Source organism: Thunnus thynnus, chromosome 1, assembly GCF_963924715.1.
Source record: "Thunnus thynnus chromosome 1, fThuThy2.1, whole genome shotgun sequence".
NCBI lineage: Eukaryota > Metazoa > Chordata > Actinopteri > Scombriformes > Scombridae > Thunnus > Thunnus thynnus.
The window spans coordinates 17,517,761-17,540,324 of record NC_089517.1 but is presented as its reverse complement, the minus strand read 5'-3'; the positions used below and the strand labels follow the sequence as shown (position 1 = coordinate 17,540,324).

The window sequence follows — 22,564 nt, the reverse complement described above, 5'->3', positions numbered from 1 at the left end:
TTTTTTTCCTTGTTATAGAAGCAACCAAGCTGGCCTGTTTATGGTGGTTGGCTGACCTTTGATAAAAGGAAAGACACCTCAGCAACTGAGTAACAAAAAGTGAAGTTGTAAAATGTACATATCTGAGAAGTATTTTACTTATATTTCTAAAAAAAAAAATAATTTAAGGACAGAATTGTGAATGTGAAAGGAATATGACTATTGGGATAGTTGGTTGTTCCACCACTTTGGTTTAGACAGAAATATCTCAACAATTATTTGATGAATTGCCATGAATTTTTTTTACAGACATTTATAGAGTCCCTAGAGGATGAATACCAACTACCTTGGTAATTCCCTGACTTTTCCTCTAGCGCCACCAGCAGCTCAACATCTACAGGATGGATTGGCACCAATATTTGTACAAACATTAATGCTTCCCAGAGGATGAATCATACTGACTGACTTTGGTGACTGCTGGACTTTTCCATTTTTGGTTTTGAACTGTCCTAAAAACACATTGGATGCATTTCTAGGAAATGGGTACACTCAATTCTGTCTCCCTCAGGATGAATTGAAGTAACTTTGGTGAACGTTACCATCAGCATCAGCTGTACTTTACTGTGTTTATCGCTAATTATCAAATGCTAACACGCTGGTAAAGATGTGTAACATTATACCTGCTTAACATCTGCATTGTGAGCATGTTAGCATACTGGCACTAGCATTTAGCTCGAAGCTCAGCTGTGCCTAAGAGCAGCCTCACAAAGCCACTAGCATGACTTTAGACTCCAAGTCTTGATTATCAATCTTTTTGTATAATATAATTTAAATCACAGTATCATTTGATCACTTACTGCATTGTTTTTTTTCATGAATCAATTATTTAACAGACTAGTTGAAAACCACATTAATCCACTAAAGAGCTGACGTTGAGGCCCTATTTACACCTGGCATTAACATATGATATGTGTCTGGATACGTTATCTGTATAAAGAAAAACACATGTTAACGCCACGTGTAAAGGCACTCAGAACACATTGTGGTTGGAATGTGATCGGATCAGCCAGACCACATTTGGAGGTGGTCAGGCTTGCATTGTGATCGGACCTCAGCCAGGTGTAAATGCAATCCATACCGCATTTCCACATTCATAAGAAAAGAAATTGTCCCATTAAGTTGAAAGGTCACCTCGCTCCACCTCTTCCTGCCAGCTAAAGCAAGTTCTGTAAAGTAATAGTTGGTAACTGGAAGGTTTCCCTCACAAAAAAGTGAATGATATCCATTCATGGCAGCAGTTCCATTGACCTGGTGCCATGTTTGCTGACAAGTCCGCCAGCTCTGCCTAGCTAATTCGCATATTGTGATTCAGTCACAATACGGACACAGTTGAGAAAACAAGAATGCATTTTAATACTAGGATATTATTATCCAGATAATGTATCCATATACAGATTACATGTTAATACCAGGTGTAAATGGGGCCAAACTGTCCTTCACCACAGTAAAGACTGGCCTTATTCCTTATGTGCAGCCTTCAGCCATTCCTGTTTACTTTGTGGATGCAACAGAAAGAAGAAATGTAATTTAGAGCATTCGTAGTCCTTCTAGCCTTTTAGACTTGTGTTTTGACTGAAATAAATGGAAACTGCATTTGGATGGAGGAGGTTGTATTAATTAGGGTTTCACAGTGGGCCAAGAACAGCTTCTGTTTTGCTTTGATGATTACACATCTCCATTTACATCACCGAAGGAGAGAAATGTAATTAGAGGACCACGTGCAAGGGAGAGGAAAAGAGTCCTACTGGTGTTTTTGTTCTGTGTCCTAGGCTCCTCGTCCTTTTTAGAGAATCAGTGCTGATGTGGCAAGTGATAAACAGAGCACGGAACAGCTAATGTCTTTTTTGTATGACAAGGAGTTGTTTCGCATTTATCTCATCTTCTGTTAATGCAGTTCAGTTTGAACAAAGGGTTAGGGTTAAACTCACAAAAAAAAGCATCATTAAAGCACGTCAAGAGAGGGATTCTCCTTGCAAGATTTTCAGGTGTGCAGTAGATTCAGACCATGTGGACTATAAGTATGCTTGTTGTCAAAAAATAGAACAAAGAAGACAGAACAAATATGAAAGCTGCACATCCAAAAGTCACACAGGGAAAACTCTCTGGTATCATTGAGAACATTTTAAGACATGTGGTAAAGGGCGGTCAGTGCTCTTTTGGTCACTGTAGACAACAGCTACCGCCCAAAATGATGCAAAAGGTCCATCCATCTGTGGTCTAAAAGGGAATTGAGACACAAAATACACCCATACATGCAGCAAAACTCACACTAACAGGCAGGTTTTTGATTATAGCCTTTAAGCCCTTAAGGTGGGCAGGTGTAAGTTGTCTCTGCGTATAAGATGAGAGGGCTGCCAGTTTCCCATATTGAAGGCAGCAACCGGGGGCTAGTTGGTTCAGCTGGGCTCCAGTTTTTTTGGCTTGTTTGTCCCCCGCTTTTGACCTATCTGGATTCAGTTAATGCGTTCATGTTATTTATTTTGTCAGAAACAAATTTTTATGATTAGGTTTATGGAACATGTAATGTATTTTAGAGTTCAGCATACAGACGCATACAGAGCTAAGCTTAATTTGAGTATGATTGTCTCCATATGACCAGATATAATACACTTGATTCCTAAAGGGAGGAATCAAATTTCATTGCTCACCAGTTTTGAGAAAGAGAAGACACTGTACTGCGATAAAGAAAGTGAGCTCCTTGTTCCTGAACTATCACCTTATGTCAGAGCCTAGATGAAAACATTGAGAGAAAGCAGATGTTTATGTTTTTTCAGTACCAGATGACTGAAGTGTGAGCAGTTATCAAGGATATCTGACCTGCTTATCATTTCATCTCTGGAGTGAAATCCAGGGCGGAAACACACAGCAGGAGGCAGGTGGATAGCAGAGAGAGGAAAAAAAAGAGGGAAAACAGAGAATGCCTTCTGAGGGAGGAGGTGATGTGGGGAGGGGTTATTGGAGGGGTGAAACAGAGAAAGGAAGGAGTGGGAGGGAGGGATGCACCGGCTATAATCTGAGTCACATGGCAGATCTTAAAAAGTCTGTCTCTCTTCTCGCTCTCTCTCTCCTATAATCATGGCATTATAGCTCTCGGGCTTTTTCATTTTACAAAGCATATTATAAATCACATTAATATCTATTTCTATTAAATTCAGATTCAGGATAGGGTGGAGTAAAATTTCCTTGCTCGACATGGGTCAAAGTTTTTTACTGTCATCAAGACTAGCAGTAGCCTTGAAAAACAATCCACACATTTCATTTCTTTGTGGTCTCGTGCATAAATTACGAAATGAAAAGTATTCAAGATGATTTAAAGTCATCTGCTTTATGGGACGTCAACATGAACCCTTCCTATACTTGATTAGATGAATCACTTGCTGAGCTGTCATTGCTCTCTGATTTTCTGGAATAACATGGGTGCGGTTCTGAAATGTTGTCTAATTTCTGTCTAAAGTAGTTTCTGAAAAAAAAAAAGACAAGTAGTTAAATAAGCACGATGAGTCACTGCTCGATTCCACCAGGCGCGTCTGTGTCGCCTTCCGGCTGTGACACGGCCGCCGAAGCTGATCGCAGCCACTCTGGTCAATGCTTGTGATCCCACCAGACATGCCACAGTGCGTTTCAGAAGAAGCTCTCCGCTCTCCTCCGCTAAAAATACGTGCCCAGTCTATTTTTGATGGAAGCCATGCAAGCTGCACAGAGCACTTTGAGCTGGGCAGGAACTCAGACAGGACAGGAATGGCACAGAGCGTCTGGTCAATTTTCAAAATGAAACACCCTGTGAAGACTCCTGATAGTATATCACATCTTTACATCAACATTACATTATAATCGGGCCAGAAGTCAACTGGTCAGAGGGTATTTTGTCACCATGGATGACAAGAGGTTCATCTTGGAAGTTTTAAAATCACAAGATTTTATGACACCACTGCTGCCATGACTACCCGGTCCCCGGCTTCATCTCGAGGTAGAGCGGTGGCTCTCTTCTCTTTGGCCCTGCTGGAGCAAACGCTTCGCTTCTGAAACGCTCCTGGTAGGGTATAACGTCGTGCAGAGGACGGAAACAAAACCGTGTCACAGCCAGAACGTGATGCAGTCATGCCGGGTTGAATCAAGGTGGCATACTTCAATTTAGATCTTCAATGCGTCATGCTTTCATCTAAATGTTTGTTGGTTAGAATGGGCTGAATCAGTTTTCAAGTGGATGTTTCCAGACTTAAATCTAATGATGGAAAGTAGACCTGCTAGATGCAGCCAGGTTGTGTGAGGCCTGAGGAGCAGCATGTTACAGGCAGGATGAAAACACAAGGGTCTGAGTGGTGGTCTGCCCCTCCATCCAGCACTTTTCACTCACCTGCTGGATGGATGGAAATATCATTTAACCCTGAGTCTTGGTTTGTCCCTTGTTCCGTATCAAACACCCACCCCAGCAAAGCTAGGACACTCCAAGCCAGCCCTGCATCCTTTTTGGCAGGGCAGGTCTCTGCAGGGATTTATCATTCCCACTACAGGCATAAGGGATTTGACACAGGGTGTTTTGTGTGTGTGAGACAGAGGAAATAGCAAGAGGGAGATGGTGAGAGAGAGAGACAGGGGAAGCAGGGGTATGGGGTGGGCAAGAGAGACAAGAGGGAGTGCATGTGGCAGCCGTGGCTCAGCTGGTTAGGGAAGAGAGAAAGAGGCCGGAACAGATTCATCCCAAGGCTTGTTGCCCTACATGCCTCTACACACACACACACACACATTCTGCTGTGTGTTCATTTGCTTATCTTTCACAGTGTTGGTTCTCAGTGTTGGAAGTATAGCACTGTTCTTTCTGTCTGTGAAAGAGTCATCAGCCTAAGGGAGACTGCTGAAATAAAGAATAATCATTCCCAGCACTATTGAAGCGTGCAAATTTCCAAGATATCAGACTTCCTCCCGATGAAGGAATTTGCTTCTTTTAGAGACCTGTTGGGACAAGATTGGCCTTTCATTCATATACTATCATCTAGGCTTATATCTATGATTTTTTTTTTCTCACCTGCAAAAAAAGCTATGATTAGTCTGTATGTACCTATTAAAATCTGTCTTATCTGTACAATCTGAATCAACCTAAGCTGCACCTTTACAGCTGTCGTTATAACTCATGTGTCTTGCCCATGTTGTGTTGTTGAACTGTATGTGATAGCAATTCTATCCTTCCACCCCACCTTAGACAAAAAAACCTTATCAGATGCATCTCTTTCTATATATCTATCTCTTTATCTTTTTCTCCATTCTTCTCTTTTAGTGTATTACATTTACTAGTGTAGGACAAGAGCTGTGTTCACACTTCCTCAAAATCTGTCATCATCCTAACAAATATTAAACCTACTATTTTCTGCTTTGCAAGTTGTTTTGCTTAAGCTGGTAGGGTTGAAATGTTGTCTCTTCAGACTAATTTACATTTACAACATTTATGGCATATAATCCAGTATGTGTATACTCTAAAATAAACCTGTATCATGAGCAAAGATAATATAGGACAGGACACTTCATAACAGATATGCACAGTAATCTTGATGTATAGCTACTAGTGTACCAATGGAGAGGAAGCTTTTTTTCAATTTGTTGCTGTTTTCACACAATCTAGGAGTAAATGCAGGAAATATAGAGCATCAAACATGGAACTGACACTGAGCAAAACATGAACTCAAAAGTGTTCCTCCTTTTTAAATCTTCCTCAACTTTCTTTGATATTGATAAGAGATATACTTACTATATCCACAGGAGTGGGACTGGGGCCGATATAGGCATTTTTAATGGGTCATATTAGTCATATAAAGCCAGGTCCATTTCCGATACTTTGTATGTTTGCTCCACATGCATCAGCTGTCAAAGATACTCCTTTGCACATCCTTGATTCCTAGAAATACAGAGCAATGCAAGCAAGTTTATTGTAAAATGCAGAACTATTGTAAAATGCTCTTGTCAGGTCTTCAACTCTGTAGCATTAAAAAACTTAAGATCTACTACAAATTCAGCCACCAGAATTCTCACTAGAACCAAGAAATTTGAACACATAACACCGGCGTCCTGTTTCATCCAGGTCAGACTGCAAACTACTAAATGTCACCTACAGAACTGTTCATGGATTACCACCTTCCTATTTGGCAGAACTCATCCGATCTTTTATTCCCCCACATGATAAGATGACCGGATGCAGGCTGTCTCATTATTTTACAAAGATAAATCAGCTGTCTATTTGTGGCAGAGTATTTTCTTACCTTATTTCAATCAGACAGGGAAACACCATTGAGATTTTGTTGTTAGAACATGTATTGTTGTTTTATATTATCATCTACTGTATCTGTAAATGTAATCTTCTGTTTATTTCTTAGTCATGTACTATATAAATAGGAAGCAATCAAAGGAACGCTTTGATCCAGGTCATATTTTCTTAATACAGATCTATCCAGCTGTTAGTTCCCAATTGCTTTATCAATTGCTAGGACTACTTCATGATAACTATGCAGTTGGTAAAACTTGGTATCTGCAGATACTCAAAAGTAATGGACTTGGATCAGGACAGTAGGAATATGTTTCTGTCATTCCTCTAGCCTACAGTTGCCAAGCCTTCTGAAAATGGCAATGATGTTCAATCAGTTATGTACACTACTGAATAACAAGATGAGGATTCATTACAGATTTGCACCAACAGTTTTTCCTACATTATAATTAGTTCATTTGGTGCATTGTGGGGAGCAGGCTTCCTCTGTAGGAAGGGTGCTGAGAAGTTCTTTGTAGATGTCATTAGAAGTCATTTGTGTATTATCTTTCTGTGCATGTGCATCTCATTAAAGAATGCATGCACCCCCACCCTATCGCTCATCTCTTGGGGAAATGGTAATTATTTTGCCAGTTAAGGGCTGGGAAAATGGCCGCTTCAACAGTAACTCATTAATTCACTATAGATTCTGCCCCACAAGATGCCTATTGTAGCAAAGTCCTCAGAAAGCTTGGGAATGCTGTTGAGTGGGCTTGGCCTCTTGTTTTATGGCACCATGTGACTCTGCCGGCTATGAGTTGTGGTTCAGAGTTGCGAAGTTTGAACGATGTTGTGCAACTTGAAATTGGAAAGAAATTATGAGGTTGCTTACTTGTGGCAAATACTCCAACTGCCTGCTTCTTGTTTATGTTTGAACATTCAAATGCCACTCTTATCACTATAATCATGTGTAGTTGTTTGCATTGTGGCAGTGGGGACACTCTGCATTTGTCCTTGCTAGTAGTAGCTAATTTTGGTCATCCTGTGTGTTCTGTGGAAGCAGGCAAACACGAGCAGACTGAAAGACCCCTTGCTGAATCACCCCTTTGTTTAACCCATGTGTGTACGTGCCTGATTGCCTGTGTGGTGCAGTGAGTTTCACCACTGTCAAATTGAGCAATAGTGTGAAATGAAACCATCATCCACAAACACCAAGAATACCAATGTTTTGGTTTCTCAATCTCAACAACATAGTTTATTCAACACGGACACTCCTATAATTCTTTGAAATCTGTGCTGCTTGACTTTTGTGCTTTAACAAACTATTACACTCACTCGCTGTAGTATGTTGCAATGAAGAGTGTGGATCTCTTGGGGGAATTCCTCCCAGTTGGTGTTAAGTAGGAATGGGATGTATTGACAACATTAAATACCATAGTATTCTACCAAGTATTGACAATATTGACAATATTTTAAGACAAGCGTACCTACTGTAAGTGAACCTAGCAAAACGATCCCATATGCAACTTGTAAATCTAATCTCTCAGTTTACCATTCATGTACTAACAGGAGAGGGAATCTGTTGCTGGCTTTTTGTGGTTGCTTGAGTACTTTTATGTGGAAAAACAAATGGATGATGCCATTGACAACAAGTAGCTTACTGGAACTGCTGCTATTTTGTTGTTCATTAAATGCAGAAGAGGTAAGGGAGAAAAAAAAACCCCAATGCCACACACATCAAGGATTTGGAGATGAACATGGATGCTACAACAACCATGTTTTACATCCTTTATATCTATTTTCTTTGGTGGTTAAATGTAAATGTGGCTATGGTGGGATTGTAAAACAGGAGAGTTAAAGTTAGAGTGCAGTGTAAGAAATTAATCCAAAGTTTCAAATTTGGTTTAATAAAAGGCAGTGACAAACAGAAAAGTCTTCAGCCTTGATTTAAAAGAACTAAGAGTTGCAGCAGACCTACAGTTTTCTGGGAGTTTGTTCCAGATATGTGGAGCATAAAAACTGAACGCTGTCTCTCAATGTTTAGTTTTGACTCTGGGAACAGAAAGCAGACCTGTCCCAGACGATCTGAGAGGTCTGGATGGTTCATAAAGTAGCAGAAACTCAGATCATGTATTTTGGCCCCTAAACCATTCATATAAGCAAATTTAGGTTGGCAAGAGGTTTGTAGTGTCAGCAATTTGATGAATTGTGTTTCTTGTTCAGCCCTCTGTGTGGCCTTAGGTACTTCACTTCCTGTGATTATTGATAGTGTAATTTACATCACTGTAACTTGGTTCTCTGATATTAAATTGACCCGGTATCAGTTGCATGTAAGATATTGTTGTGTTGATCTTTTATTTTGAGCTCATTTCCAGTGACTGTTAAGAAGGAAAAAGTGAGACTAGATACACCATGTAAAGAGATAAACAGAGCGGGAGAATGAAAGAAGAGAGCCCGAGGGTGAGGACAGGAAAAGGTGAGGGAAACAGTTTGGAATGAGAAACAGACAGAGTGAAAGTGTTGGGCCTTGTCTCCTTATCTGCACATTCCTGAAGAGTTGTGTGTGTGTGTGTGTGTGTGTGTGTGTGTGTGTGTGTGTGTGTGTGTGTGTGTGTGTGTGTGTGTGTGTGTGTGTGTGTGTGTGTGTGTGTGATGGGAGGGGTCGGGTGGGAATACTGATTGTTGGGTTTACAGTGATTGGCTGAATGCAAAGGTTTCAGTGCTGGATCTGGTTATCGTTCTCAATGCCTTGGCCCACAGTCTGTTTCCACAGACAAAGAAACGGAGCACATGTGGAGTGGGTGTGTGTATGTTTGTATACAAGTGCTTGTGTATATGCACATGTTCAGATACAGTTCACCAGATAGAATAAAAAAATAAACAAAAGCGTATCGCCGATGTATCCTTGAAGCACAGGTGTTTATTCACTATGTTTCTTCTCAGCCAACATATATGTTAAAACTAATCTACAAGTTATGCTGATTAATAAGTAAGAGTATAAGACAAAAAACATCCCAAGCCTTTGAAGTTTGTGAGAAACCCACAGCTTAAACTGTCACAACATCTTTTTAAATACACTTGTAAATACAAAATTCTCTGTCCTCACAGCAGACCTCTTATTAATTCTTTGTACTGGAAAATAAACAGGAAATGATGAATCATAAATGCATATTTTCTTAAGAAGATTTGTAGTTATTTGTTTGCTAAAACAGGAAAGGAAAAGACTTTATTTCACATCTCCTGTGACCATCAAAAAAGATATTACATTTTAAGTATCATAAATAGATTTGAATAACACTTATATGGCTTCTGTTATCTCAATCCATCTGCTAGGTATTTAAGGCTATGGAGTTTTTACCAAATGTTTGCTTGACTATTGCTTCTGAAATGACCTGCTTCAGCCTCCAGACTGTGGTTGGAGAACACACAGGAGACTCATTTGCAGCTCTAGGGTGAAGTTGTAGCTAATCTTGAGGTTAATTCCCATCACAATACTCAGCTGCTGGCAAACAAATCTTGAAATCTGCTTTTGAGGAGCTGTAGCTGAAAAACTATAGCTCATACTTAACATTCACCGTTGTATTCACAGCTTACTGCTAACCTTTTGAACTCATCAAACATGCCAAGGGGACTGAAATGAGGTCGGTCATAATATCCGTTTTGATTACTTTCTGATAAATTGCCCAGACCTAGCTTTAACCAAACCAACAGGACAATGAATGGTAGAAAGTGGAAAGTCAGAATCCCACCAGAAGTTACCGCTCTCCTCTGTGACCTCAACACACTGCCTGTCTCTCTAGGCAGGGAACAATTAGTGTGGTTGAGCTGGGATGACTTTGCTGCTGGATAAGCTGCACATGAGATGCTAGCAGAGCCTAGTTGTGTGTCTGGGTCAGTGGAGAGCAGCGAACAGCCCGCTGCACATCAACTCTGTGGAGCTGCACTCTGATTAGTCCAGAGCCAGCACCTGACCCAGAGGCTCCAGTAAAGCTCTCACTTTATTCAAATGGTCATACATTAGCCTTTACGTTTTATATACGGTTCCTATGATAAAGACAAACATAAGTTGTAAATCGTTATTAAAGATTAAATTAAAAGCTGCTACAGTTAACAGTTTAATCAAGTAAAACGTTGAGTGTTTGCACCCCAGTAGGTGGTTGTCATATATCTAACGAGGATGCTAATAGATCAGCCCTCAACATAACATCGATACACAGCTCCTCATGTCTGCCACAACATCCATCACAGCATGAAACAGCGGAGAATTACTTTTGTCTTTTTTTCTTTTTCAATAAAATATCTGTATCCTTCACAGAGTGGAACAGATTTGGATCAGCAATTCCTCCAAGGAGGCTATGATTGAATTAACTGATTAATGCATAGGCATTAACTTCCTCTGAAAATCTTACAGGTGTTCTCTCTACTAATCTAAATGGGACAAAGTATGCACTATTCAGAACCAGTTATCAGCTAGTCTCATGGGAATCTCAGGAGTAACATACCCCAGTGATAACCGGAGGGTTTTGGCATAACTTTGCGTGGGAACGATAAATACAGCAAATATTTGGGTATGGGATTTTTGCACCAATTCAACAGGTGACAGGTGTTGTGATTGTAGCAAAAAATTCTTAACAGTGGCAGGTTTTAACACAATCACTTCAAACATGTATTTTATCCACAAAGTGACAGAATCATTTCTGGTTAAAGGTTAGATAAAACATAAACAGACTTATCATCCACTGGTTGGCAGGCAGCTACAGCGGTGAGACAGCTAGAGGCATGTGTGTTTTTTTTCCCCGCCACTTGAATTTTAACTTTAATCTGAATTCCAAAAGATGTTACAGTAAACCGTAAGAACCATGCTTGCTGACATGACAGTGTTCTCCAATTTTTACGTCCTGCCGTCCGTCTATTCATCCATCCTTCTATCCATTTCCCTGTTTGCTTTCATGAGACAGCAGCAGTAGACTTCAGAGGGAAGCATGGCTCAGATTAACGTTTTAATCCAAAAGCCTGGATTATAGGTTTTGTATTTTATTCCTACCCTCACCATTCTAGCAGTGACTCTGTGTCAGATAGTTGTCAGTCAGAGGTGTGTGTGTGTATGTGTTTCCTGCATGTTATGTTGATGAGAGCCTTGATGGAGGGGCTTTTCAGGGAGCTGTACGACAGAGTAGAGCTGCTGTTTGAGACTAATTAACTCAAGCATATTTAAGCATGTCAGCACAACACTGCACCATTGCTGACTGATGCTCTGCATCATCATCATCATCATCTGCCTATTGGCTGCTTGCCCTCTTCTGCACACCCATGTGTATGCACACACTTCTCACAGCCCTCCCCCCCCCCTCCGTCACAGACGCAACTTGCCCTAAAAATGGCTTCTGTTGAATTCATCTGTTTAACAGAACTGATGGCAGATATTTATGTTGGGTTGGTTATTAAATGTATAGTTCACAGGACAGCACAGTGCACGCTAATCTGAGAGGCAGAATGTTTTAAGCTTACATTAGTGGTTTTCATGCATTTGCATGTGTTTGCTGTTGAGTGCTTGCCCTCCAGAAAGAGTATGTGCGTGTCTCTAATTATGTGTTGTTTGAGTGTACTGCTGCACTCTGGCCCGGTCTTTCCTCTGGGTCCAGTAAGAGGGGAGATACGGTTACCATGGACACAATTGCCCCAGTGACGGGTCAAGCTGCTGGTGCAGGGTGGTGACTCTGTGGGAGTTTCCATTCTGAATGTTGATCCTCAAGTGTTAGTCTCAATTTTTTTCTCTCTCTCTCCACTCTCCACACTTTTTTTCTTTTATGTTCCTCCTCTCCTCTGCTCTATATACCTCTGTAGACCTTTAACTTGTAACTATCCCAGGCGATTGTTGTCGCTCTGCAGTACAACAGAACGATATTACATAAAATTGCGTGATAAAGGGCTGACTTTTTCTACCTTTCATGGACGGGTATTTGCGGTAGTCCATGCATTTGTGTTTATAGGAGTGCCTGATAGCCATGAAAAAAAAAACGCTAGGGCCACTTACGATCAACCGTGGTGTATTTGAATAAAAACACAGTGAGAGTGCAAAGACCACTTGGCCAGGTCGTAAGATGAGGTGAGTTATACTAGGAGGAATTTTCAATAGTGTGCACAGGGATTTCTGTCGAAGCTGAAGCTATTTCCTGCAAACAGGAAGTGGAGTGTTTTCCTGTGGGTGCTGTGGCTGCTCTTGCTTACATCCTGCCTCAGGCTATCAGAAAAGAGCAGGCACACTGACCTAAAGCTTTGTCAGGATTTTACCTCACACTTGTCGTTCTCTAGACACTCTGCCGCTAGCCCATTGCTCTGTATTTCTTTTTTATACCACAGTACTCTCTGATGTGAATAATGAATTGTACTCATTCAATGGCAGAAAAGTCAGTCCTGACCTATCCTTTCATCTTTTTCTTCACTTCTCCCACATTTTAATCCTGTCTGTTTTTCTCAAAAACTGCATCTTAGACTTTCTATTTGATACACCCACTGCATGAAGCATTCCTGTGGTTTAGATAAAGGGAAGTTAGATGTGGAAAGGGGGTGAGTAATAGACAAGTGGACAACATGTCATTGGTGAAGCACTGATAAAGGGTTTGTATTGTGTCCCTCCTTCTAAACCTCCCCTCAACACATGACATTAGTCATAAGATGACCTCATGGCACCTGTTGTTTTTTCAATTTCCTTTTAAGTTAACATAGTTCTTTTTCATTAGAAAACAACTTAGAGTTAGGAAGGGGTGTGTTTGACCGCACACGTCTCTGTGCTGAATTATTATTTTGTACTCAATGCCCCTATCTTGGGTTTGTGACCTAGGTCAACATATTTGTGGCTGTTTCTGGCTAAAAAGTTTGGTGAGGCTCATCAGCTGACTTTTCACTTTGTTGCCAAATGAATACACTTACTGTGCCAAGATTATTAAGCTGCTGGCACGCATTTCGTTTAAATTCTACATAAATGTGAATATGTTGTTGATGTTGTGAATGATGTTTGATTACTAAGGAGACTGAGAGGTCTGCTATGAAGACTCGCATGCCTGACATGACCCTATTTATCATAGCTTTCTGCAGCAGGTTATTATTGTCCATTTTATCAGTCATTTTTCCAGTCGGTTCATCAGTACGCCCCAAAGAATTGGATTAGTCTCTGCCTTTGAAGAGCCTGAGTGAGCTGTTATCATCTGATTCTGTAGTGGACTGTGTGTTATGGTGGGCCAGGCAGGGCCAAGCCAGGCTGGCTGTAGCCTGAACAAAGAGGCCCTTTAGTGTTAGATCATGGTTTGTGTGTGTGTGTGTGTCTGTATAAGTACACATGTGTGTGGTTTGATGGCTGCTCTTTGTTTCCCAGCCCTGGGCCTTGCTGGCCAGAACTCAAGCCTGACTAATATGGATGTATAAATACACTAGGCTGCCGTCAGTTTGTGCAACATCAAGCGCACCATTGTTTCACACAACTCTGTGACTTCAGAGATAAACCTCATCCTTTGTTCTCGTCAGTATTTTCATTATTTTTTTACTACAGAAAATGAGACACACTTGTGGTCATGTTTGTTCTGGCCTTTGCGCATTCTGTGATCTTTTCTTTTGTGTGACCTAAAATGTTCCTGTAACTGAATAACCGTTGGGCATTGAGCTACAGCGGATAAGATCTTTTCCACACAGAAAGTTTCTCTCTGATAATTTCTGTCCTTGAAAGATGAGACCGCATTGATCTTCTTCATCCACAACACATTTTAATTAGCTGTTGAAATTCATTCTGTTAAATTGAATTGTTTTTTATTGTTCTGAAGTATCTTATTAAATTTAAAATGTTAGCGTTGTCATGATTATCCTTGTTGTCCCAGAAGGCTTTCAAAATATCCAGTTCATCCTATCCTTAGTTTTTCTCAGACTTGGACTCTATTGCTGTTTGCTTCGTACCCTGCTTATACCTCGCACTCAATCAAACCAGCCTGTTAATCATCACTTCAAAACGCAGTGATTAATTAGTATCATAATCTCATCTGAGAGATAGAGCTATAGTCCCAGAGGAGTAAATATCCTAACCAGCTGTGAGAAATAGGCAGGTTCTCTCTCCTTAACCATCTTGGCTGTTACCACCATACCTGAATGTACCAGTTTAACTTGTTTCTGTCATAAACACTTTAACCTGCATTTTTCTGCTAGCCTTTTTGCAGACTTGTTATTCAGTGCAGATCTGCTTTAAAGAAGATTATGATTAACATTCATTAAAACAACAAAACATTTCTTGGGTGTACTACACATCAGCCATTCACTGTAACCCACCCTGGCATGACATACTGTATAGTAGTGATTTTACCATTCACAAGCTCAACATAAGTACACATTTCAATATGTTTTTGCACCACTGAAAATACTATTTTTGGTCAGTTGCCACTGTCATGGTCATATACAGTATGTTTGACAGAAAATCACTTTCTCTCATTTTATTCTTTGGTGTACTGTAACTTTTTCTTGTGCCGGTACTCTTTTCCGCCCTCTCCATACCAGGTTCTTTGGGCGATTGATAATGGCCCTAAATAATCTACATTACCCAGAGAGCACTACGTGACGCTCACCAGTTCCCATTCTCACCTGCCTGCTTTTCTCTGTTGGCAGCTAGTCTAAATAACGTTATATTAACCTTACAATAATGTTTTCATCGCCCACCAACGGAGTTCTCCATTGCAAGCCGGATGACTAAATTGCACCACACGTCAAAGCTAGTGTAGATAGCCTGAGGGACAACTGGACATAGAGTATGGTGATGCAGAGGTGCTTCATTTGTGTGACACACTAAAAGTAGAAAGAAGAGAAAGTATCCAGGCATGTCGCCGGGAATACAAGGAACTGAGGGCATCCCAGCCTGATGACTTCATTGCATCACACAGTAAAACTAGTGTACATAGTCAATTATGTTTAACTGTAACAGGCTAATTGTAATGGTTGTCCCCCTGATTAAACAAATTCATGTTGTAAACATCAGCAATACCTCTTAGTATCTTTTATTCACCGCAGAAATTCAGGATGTAATTCTTAATGATTTGCTGATAGCGGCGGATACACACGCCAACCTGTGACTAAGGGGAATACTGACACTTGTTTTTTTCACTTCAAGCACGGTACATACTTGACTCATGGCCTGTTATTAGTGCAAGCAGGCCTACACCCATGTGGCTCATACACCCTCGCATACTGTAAGCCCTCCCTAGCAAGGTTTACGGTCAGTGCGTGGGTGTGAACGGAAATTCGACGGAACAAAATATGTTTTAATGTTAAAATGTTAGTCATTCCCATTGTCTCAGCTTGCTTTCTGAATGGATTTAGGGACTTAGTTTATTGATTACCATTCATTTGTGTGTGTGAGATAAAAACGAACAAGGGAGCAAAGAGTAAAAAACGAACCTTTAATGTGTCGTCTGCTACACCTTTCTGTGCCCTGTCCTTTGGTACTGTATATGTAAGTTGTACAACCAACCCACAGCCTTGCTCTCTTCCTCCTCCTCCTCCTCCTCCTCCTCCCCCTCCCTGCCTATCAGTGCAATCTACAGTTCAAGGATAAGGCCACCTGCCCGCCTGACCGCCTGGTCACATGACCCCAGCGTGCTGTTGTTTCTCATGGTATAGCTCCCCTCTGCCTGCCTGGACTGTTGGATGAATGAATGGATGAACGGATGGATGAATATATCACAAAACACTTCAGAGGAATGGATGTGTTTGGGAATGTTGAGGGGAGCCGTGGTTAAATGGGTCAGGTCCCTTCACACAATAGTGGCGTTACTGTGGGAGTCGTAGGGGCAGACAGGGGAGGGGGGGAGTGGAGAAGGAGGTATAGAGAGGGGGGGGACACCCAAGCCCTCTGCGCCAATTATGGACATAAATAACATCCACACAGAGCAGCCATGGAAATTAGGGTCAAAGGGTTAACTGTGTATTCTAGAGGTTCATGCCAACTGATTCATTGTTAGGCTATATGAAGCAGAGGAGTGAAAGGAAAAGATTGACGCACCAACCCAGATTAGGAGGCCTACAGTAAGTGCAGCATAGCATAGTGTGTGCCTACAGTTTTCTGTAGTTTCAGAAAATTGGGAAAAATGCCCGTTATAAGTTCCCAGAGCTCAAGGTCACATGTTCACATTGCTTGTTTTGTCAGACTGGCAGTCCAGAGCCATGAGATATTCAGCTCATGTGCGATGCTCACAAATGCTCACATTTGAGAAGCCAACATCAACAAATGTTTGGCATTTTTGCAAGGAAAATTAATCAATTATCAAAACAGTTGTCAAATAAATCTCTCTCAATCAAATTATCAACTAATTGCCTCTTATCAAGTTATATGTGTGCATGTATAGCTGTATTGACTGTGACTCCACGCCTTGCTGTTATGATCCCAAATGAAACATCAGTAATTCCGAATGTGTCTCGTTAGCTTCTTGTTTGAAAGTCATTTTAGCACATTTGCTCTTTTACTTCTTTGCCTTCAGTCTCTTTCCGTGACTAATCTATTCTCTGTCTGTGTATGTCAACAAGCACGAGACACTCTTATCAGCTGCGTGTTGGTCTGTCTCATCCCGTGCAGTCGGCAACATTGCAGTGTGAACATACTGTAAACTGTATATTTAGGATAAGGGAATGTGATGACAGTAATGACTGTGGAGATGCTGAAGATGATGGGTGAGATGGTTTGGAGATAAGGTGATGATTAGGGGTGAGGGAGCGAGATTATCACGATGATAGGGTGGACAGATGACATGGTGTGTTTTCAAAGGTTGATTATAGAAGGTGTAGTAAATGAGCACCCTGCCACGTGCGGTGATGTTTATGTCTTGTCCTTCCCCTGCCACATTGGACCGTGCTCAGCATGCTGCCACAGACAGCTGTACCATCACTCCCTGCAGGCAGACAGAAAGGACAGCAGTGTTGCTTCATCAGCTGGAGGGAAGCTGAGTAAAGATGTAGTTTAAAGCTGAGGACATAGCACTCTGGGAGTTTAACAGACACAAATGAAGGAATTCCCTTTTGACCTAATAATAGAACCTTTATCGCTAAGGTTGAAACAGTTTAATTTCAATAATTAGTTGCAGCTGTAATTATGACATTCTGATAGTTTTTATAATGTGAGTTCTTGAGCATTTCCCATATTCCCAACCAGCAACAGTGAATCAAAGTGAGACCTTGACATACTGGATGACACGACACATAAATAAAACGAATAAAGCAAGCCTATACTAAAAGATGAATCACGCATAAAGAGGAACCTGGGCGATGTTTGACGCAACTGAATTAGAGAATGAGTGAAAGCAAAAGATGCCCGCCTAGCATCAGTTTTAATCCAGTGTGGCAGGTCAGAGGAGCATCTAAATACCGTCTTTGCTTCAGCTCTCTCAGATGACCCAGCCAGGAATAATACAGGAATGTTCACTCAGTTTTTGGAACCTCACTCAGTCTCTGCCGGCTGTTTACTCATGCCGCTGTCATTCATAATCTTTTCACATGTAGACTTTTGGGACTCCAGGACTCAGTCATGCAAATAAGCAATAAATTCTACCTTGCTGGTAGCCACACTACAACTCTGTCTACTGAAACCGAACAAGATATGGAAACACTAAGTATGTGTGTAGTGTGTAGGGCGTGTAGATTGTCACTCTTATGAAAAGCTACTTATAAACATGACAGTTTGTTTGTGTTATTTAAGTATGTGCTATATCCTGTTAAGGCTTGCTGATTAGATGTACTCCTTTGAGTCAGTACTCCATTTCCCTATAAAATCAGGAAACCATAGGTAAACTAAGCAGATGGCTCATGAAAAGGTATTAAATTAAATATATTCTAAAATTGTAATTATTTTTTTGGTTCTAATAAGCAGCTGTTCAAAATTTTGAAACACTTTCTAGCTGATGTAAAGTAACTGGAAAATATGCAACCTTGCATAATATCATGCAGAGCCACATGATGTATTTCAATGTGCACTTGATAGTATTCAGTTTTTCTTTACACTGTTGAGACGTCGAGTTAAGGCTGTGTTAGAGGCTGTGTTGTATTAGACTGCATTATACTAGGTACTTCTAATACTGTCCCTGCTCTGCCCTATTTACATGTCTACATCTAAATGGGGCAAGACATTAGGCATACTTTCCAACATAATGCATAAACCATAGAGTTGACTCAAAAGCCCTCTGGCACGTAGTCTACCAAAACTGAACAATATAAGCTTCACAGAGAGACGGGATTTTGGATTAAACAGGATTATTTTATAGATTGGATGTATATCTGTATCTAATAAAGTGTTTGTGTCTTGTGTTGCAGAGTGCAGCGATGGAGGAAACGGTCATATGGGAACAGCACACAGTGACCCTTCACAGGGTAGGTGTTTACAACTCTTAATTCCACTCCTTCTTCTCTCCTTTGTATTTTTTCCCTCCCTGTCTGTCTCTGGCATCCTAATCCTGAAGTATGTCTTGTGTGTTCTTCACTTTTCCCTCCATGTTCCTCTATGTCCTCTGCCTATCCATCTCTCCTCTCTCCCTCTGCACTGAGAGGGCCAGCTGTAGCAGCAGGATGTGTTGCACTGAAACAATAGTCAGGGAACCCAGATGGCAGGAAACAAGGCTAAGGAAGACAGAAATCAGCATCCACTTCCTTACTACTTCTTTTCACTTCCTTCCTGTTGGCAACATACTCTTCTCCTTTACACAGCTCAAGGGAAAGAGGGGGATGGATGATAGTCTTGGTCCATGTGCTTTTTGTCCTGTGTGTAGTTTGATTTTATTATGATAAATTGAACCTCCTAACCCCAGTAGCTAAGGTTGGAGCCAAGCTCTGATCATCCCCTCTGACACAATTAGCATCATGAGGCTAACTATTAAACTTCTGGAAGCCTTATTCCCCAAGTATAGCTTACTGATAAATGAATATACTTATTATCTTATTGTATGGTGGATTTTTTTCAATGTACCTTGCCTTGAGACAGTAAACTCTAGTCAGATGATACTTTTGTGCCCTGAGACTGTGTAGAGCACCTGTCTAGACTGGCCTGGTTGCTGTAATCTAATTAGCAGCGGCTTTATCGAGGCTGAAGAAGCGTCCCAGTGTGGGCTGCAGCTCTCCTGTGTTGTTGTGGTTGTAAGATTAGCCATTTACATCACAAGGTTGGCTCTCTTGGTGCTGGCTTTTGTGTAGGCAAAAACACAACAGTCCTGAAAACCTCTATTAAAACCTCTTGGAATAGTAGCAAGATACCTTGCTCTCAATCATCACTTATGACCCACTAGTGTGTGGTGGTGTGTGTATCTGCAGAAACCCTACCCTCTGCCTTTGTTTTCTTATTTTGCTGTGTTTGGGACGTTTCTGGGCGTCAGCCGATGGGCAGTGATTGTGTAGCCCCCAGCCAATAGCAGTGCGCAGGGTGTGAGGGCGGGACTCTATAAATACGTAACAACATAGCGCTGCACTGCAGCGTAGCCCTTCGGGTATCGTTGAGCTGTGGGAGGAGGGGCCAACTTTGAATGTTATGTTTACAAACCACAACCGACAAATCTTACTCATTCTGCCTGTTAACAGTTTCCCCTGATAATTTTCCTCTGTTTTTACAGCAAAGCCTGACACAGGTCTAATCTATCTGCCATTTATGCCATATCAGTCAGTGTTGTGTGTATTTTTGTGTGTTTTTGTGTGTGTAGGCCCCAGGATTTGGGTTTGGTATTGCCATCTCAGGTGGGCGAGACAACCCTCATTTCCAAAGTGGAGAGACATCCATTGTGATATCTGATGTTTTGAAAGGAGGTCCTGCGGAGGGACTGCTGCAGTAAGTCTTTGACTATGTTGCCATCAACATTTTATTTAATAAGATGCTGGATCTTTTGCTGTATGTTAATATTTACACACGCCAGGCTTGTAGGAGCACCGATAGTCTGACCTGAGAATTGGTTAAAAGAAGCCCCTATTAAATATTTCTCCTGTTCAACAGCTGTTCATGGATTGTTGATTATGATCCTTTAATTGTTTCAGAGAAAATGATCGAGTGGTGATGGTCAACGCAGTCTCTATGGACAACGTAGAGCATGCGTACGCTGTGCAGCAACTCCGCAAGAGTGGAAAAAATGCAAAGATAGTAAGTTCAACACTAATAATATTTACCAACACTGAATTAGTGTTAATTAGATTCATAGTGACCCTGGATGTTACAGAGCATGATTGCAGGTTTGGGGTTCACTCATTAATTACTGTTTGACAGACTGTTCCATGCAACATAATAATGATGATGATAATGATAATGATAATGATAATGATAATAATAATAATAATAATGATAATATTTGCCTCTCAACACCCAAAACTTCCTCTCTACTCCAAGACTATCCGTAGGAAAAGGAAAGTGCAGATCCCTGTTTCTCGGCCAGGGGACAGAGAAACAATGTCAGAGCACGAGGAAGAGGATAGTGATGAGGATGATGGCTATGAGCACCACAGCGGTCGTGGTGGCCAAAGTGCCTATGGAGGAGCAAGCGGAGGCACGGGCCCTGGCAGGCGTCACGAGCGTGAACGTAGCAACAGCAGCAGACGGGATCACAGTGCCTCGCGGGAGAGGAGCATCTCACCACGCTCCGATCGCCGATCACAAGCCTCTTCTGCTCCACCCAGGCCTTCTAAGGTCACCCTTGTCAAGTCCCGCAAAAATGAAGGTGGGCAACACAATGTCCAAGCAGCTCAAATTTGACTACGCATTAAAAAAAAAACAGATTATGAAGAGGATATATGTATATATCTTAAAATGGATTTTCCCAAATTGACTGTTACTTAAAGAAAAGTTCAATCTGAATTGTTAATGTGGAGACCAGTCTGTTCATCTTATTGGCAGAGAACCAAGTGATGATTGAAATGATGTGCCTCGTTAACATTGCTATGTTTCGTATTTCAACTCTGAAAGCAGAATATGGACTGCGTTTGGCCAGCCATATCTTTGTGAAGGATATCTCTCCTGAGAGCCTTGCTGCCAGAGATGGAAACATCCAGGAGGGAGATGTTGTACTGAAGGTGAGAGAAAAGAGAGGAGCGTTTGAATTTGTGAGGCTGTAGGTGAGATCAGACAGAGACAAAATTAAAGAGAAAAAATAAATGTAAATACATTTTTTTGATTATTGGGGGGAATAAGCCTGGGTGAAGAGTGTCTTTAATCTTTTTTTACTGAAAATTTTCACCAGTTTGCTTGTTGTAATCTGTGATCTGAAGTGGCTTGCTGAGTGAGGTCACAGTTCATTAGTATGCAGGCTCACCAGCAGAAATACCACACATTCCATTATTCCTTTGAATTTTATCCACTCAATCTCTGAGGAGGGAAAAATCCGCCTTCACCTTAAAGAAATGTATTGAAAATCCAATTTATTGTATCAGTTTTACTGAAGAGAGAAAGAAACAGACTTTTTCTATTTGAAATGTGATTGCAGGATAAAGACCAATATGTATATATATTTGAATAATGATAGTTTTACAATATATATATTTCTGTGCATGTGTCTTATACAGCACTAAATGCATTGCAAACTATATGCCTAATTATATTATACATTTTTAGACTTGTTTCTAGTCTTCTTATTGTTGATGTAGGGAAGAACTAGTCCATTTACAATCTCTGTTTGCTTTGTGATGATCCCATAGTTGTTAAAAGCACACTGTGGGCTCTAAACAAAAAAACTTGTCTATTCAGTTCTCGTACTGACCCACTCCCCTTCCTTTGCCAGATCAATGGCACAGTTACAGAGAACCTATCACTGATAGATGCCAAGAAGCTGATTGAGAGGTCAAAGGGCAAGTTGAAGATGGTGGTGCAGAGAGATGAGAGAGCCACGCTGCTCAACATTCCTGACCTTGATGACAGCATCCCATCAGCCAATAACTCCGACAGAGATGGTGAGACTACAGACTTGTAGGATGCAGCTTATAGCTTATTGCACGATCTGTACATTTATTTGAGCACTGAGAAGGGATTATTTCAATCACTGTTGTAATGATTATACTTATACAGTTACTTTCTCGTTTGTTTTTTACTCTTTCTTAATTTATGTCATTGATGAAATGCTAATGCATCTTTAATTTAAACTCCACAGACATTTCAGAAATACATTCACTGACATCAGACCATTCCAATCGATCCCACGGGCGAGGCAGTCGATCACGTTCGCCTGACAAGTCTGAGCCATCGGACCATCTCCGTCACTCACCTCGGCAGATCAGTAATGGCAGGTACGTGAAGTACACATACACACACATCGGATC

At 41.1% G+C, this 22,564-nt stretch overlaps 1 protein-coding gene across 16 annotated transcripts in view; it reads left to right on the top strand.

The window, feature by feature from the left end:
- The window catches only part of tjp1a (tight junction protein 1a), a 121,876-nt gene that overhangs the window by 72,982 nt on the left and 26,330 nt on the right, over positions 1–22,564 (top strand). For 9 of the 16 annotated variants that reach the window (XM_067587765.1, XM_067587759.1, XM_067587774.1 and 6 more), the window contains 7 exons: positions 18,599–18,655; positions 19,972–20,096; positions 20,300–20,402; positions 20,646–20,973; positions 21,219–21,325; positions 22,030–22,198; positions 22,396–22,531. In XM_067587765.1, the coding sequence (XP_067443866.1) occupies positions 18,599–18,655; positions 19,972–20,096; positions 20,300–20,402; positions 20,646–20,973; positions 21,219–21,325; positions 22,030–22,198; positions 22,396–22,531 (1,025 nt within the window). The remainder of the gene's footprint in view (positions 1–18,598; positions 18,656–19,971; positions 20,097–20,299; positions 20,403–20,645; positions 20,974–21,218; positions 21,326–22,029; positions 22,199–22,395; positions 22,532–22,564) is intronic. The other 7 variants (XM_067587792.1, XM_067587714.1, XM_067587839.1 and 4 more) reach the window with 1 other exon arrangement.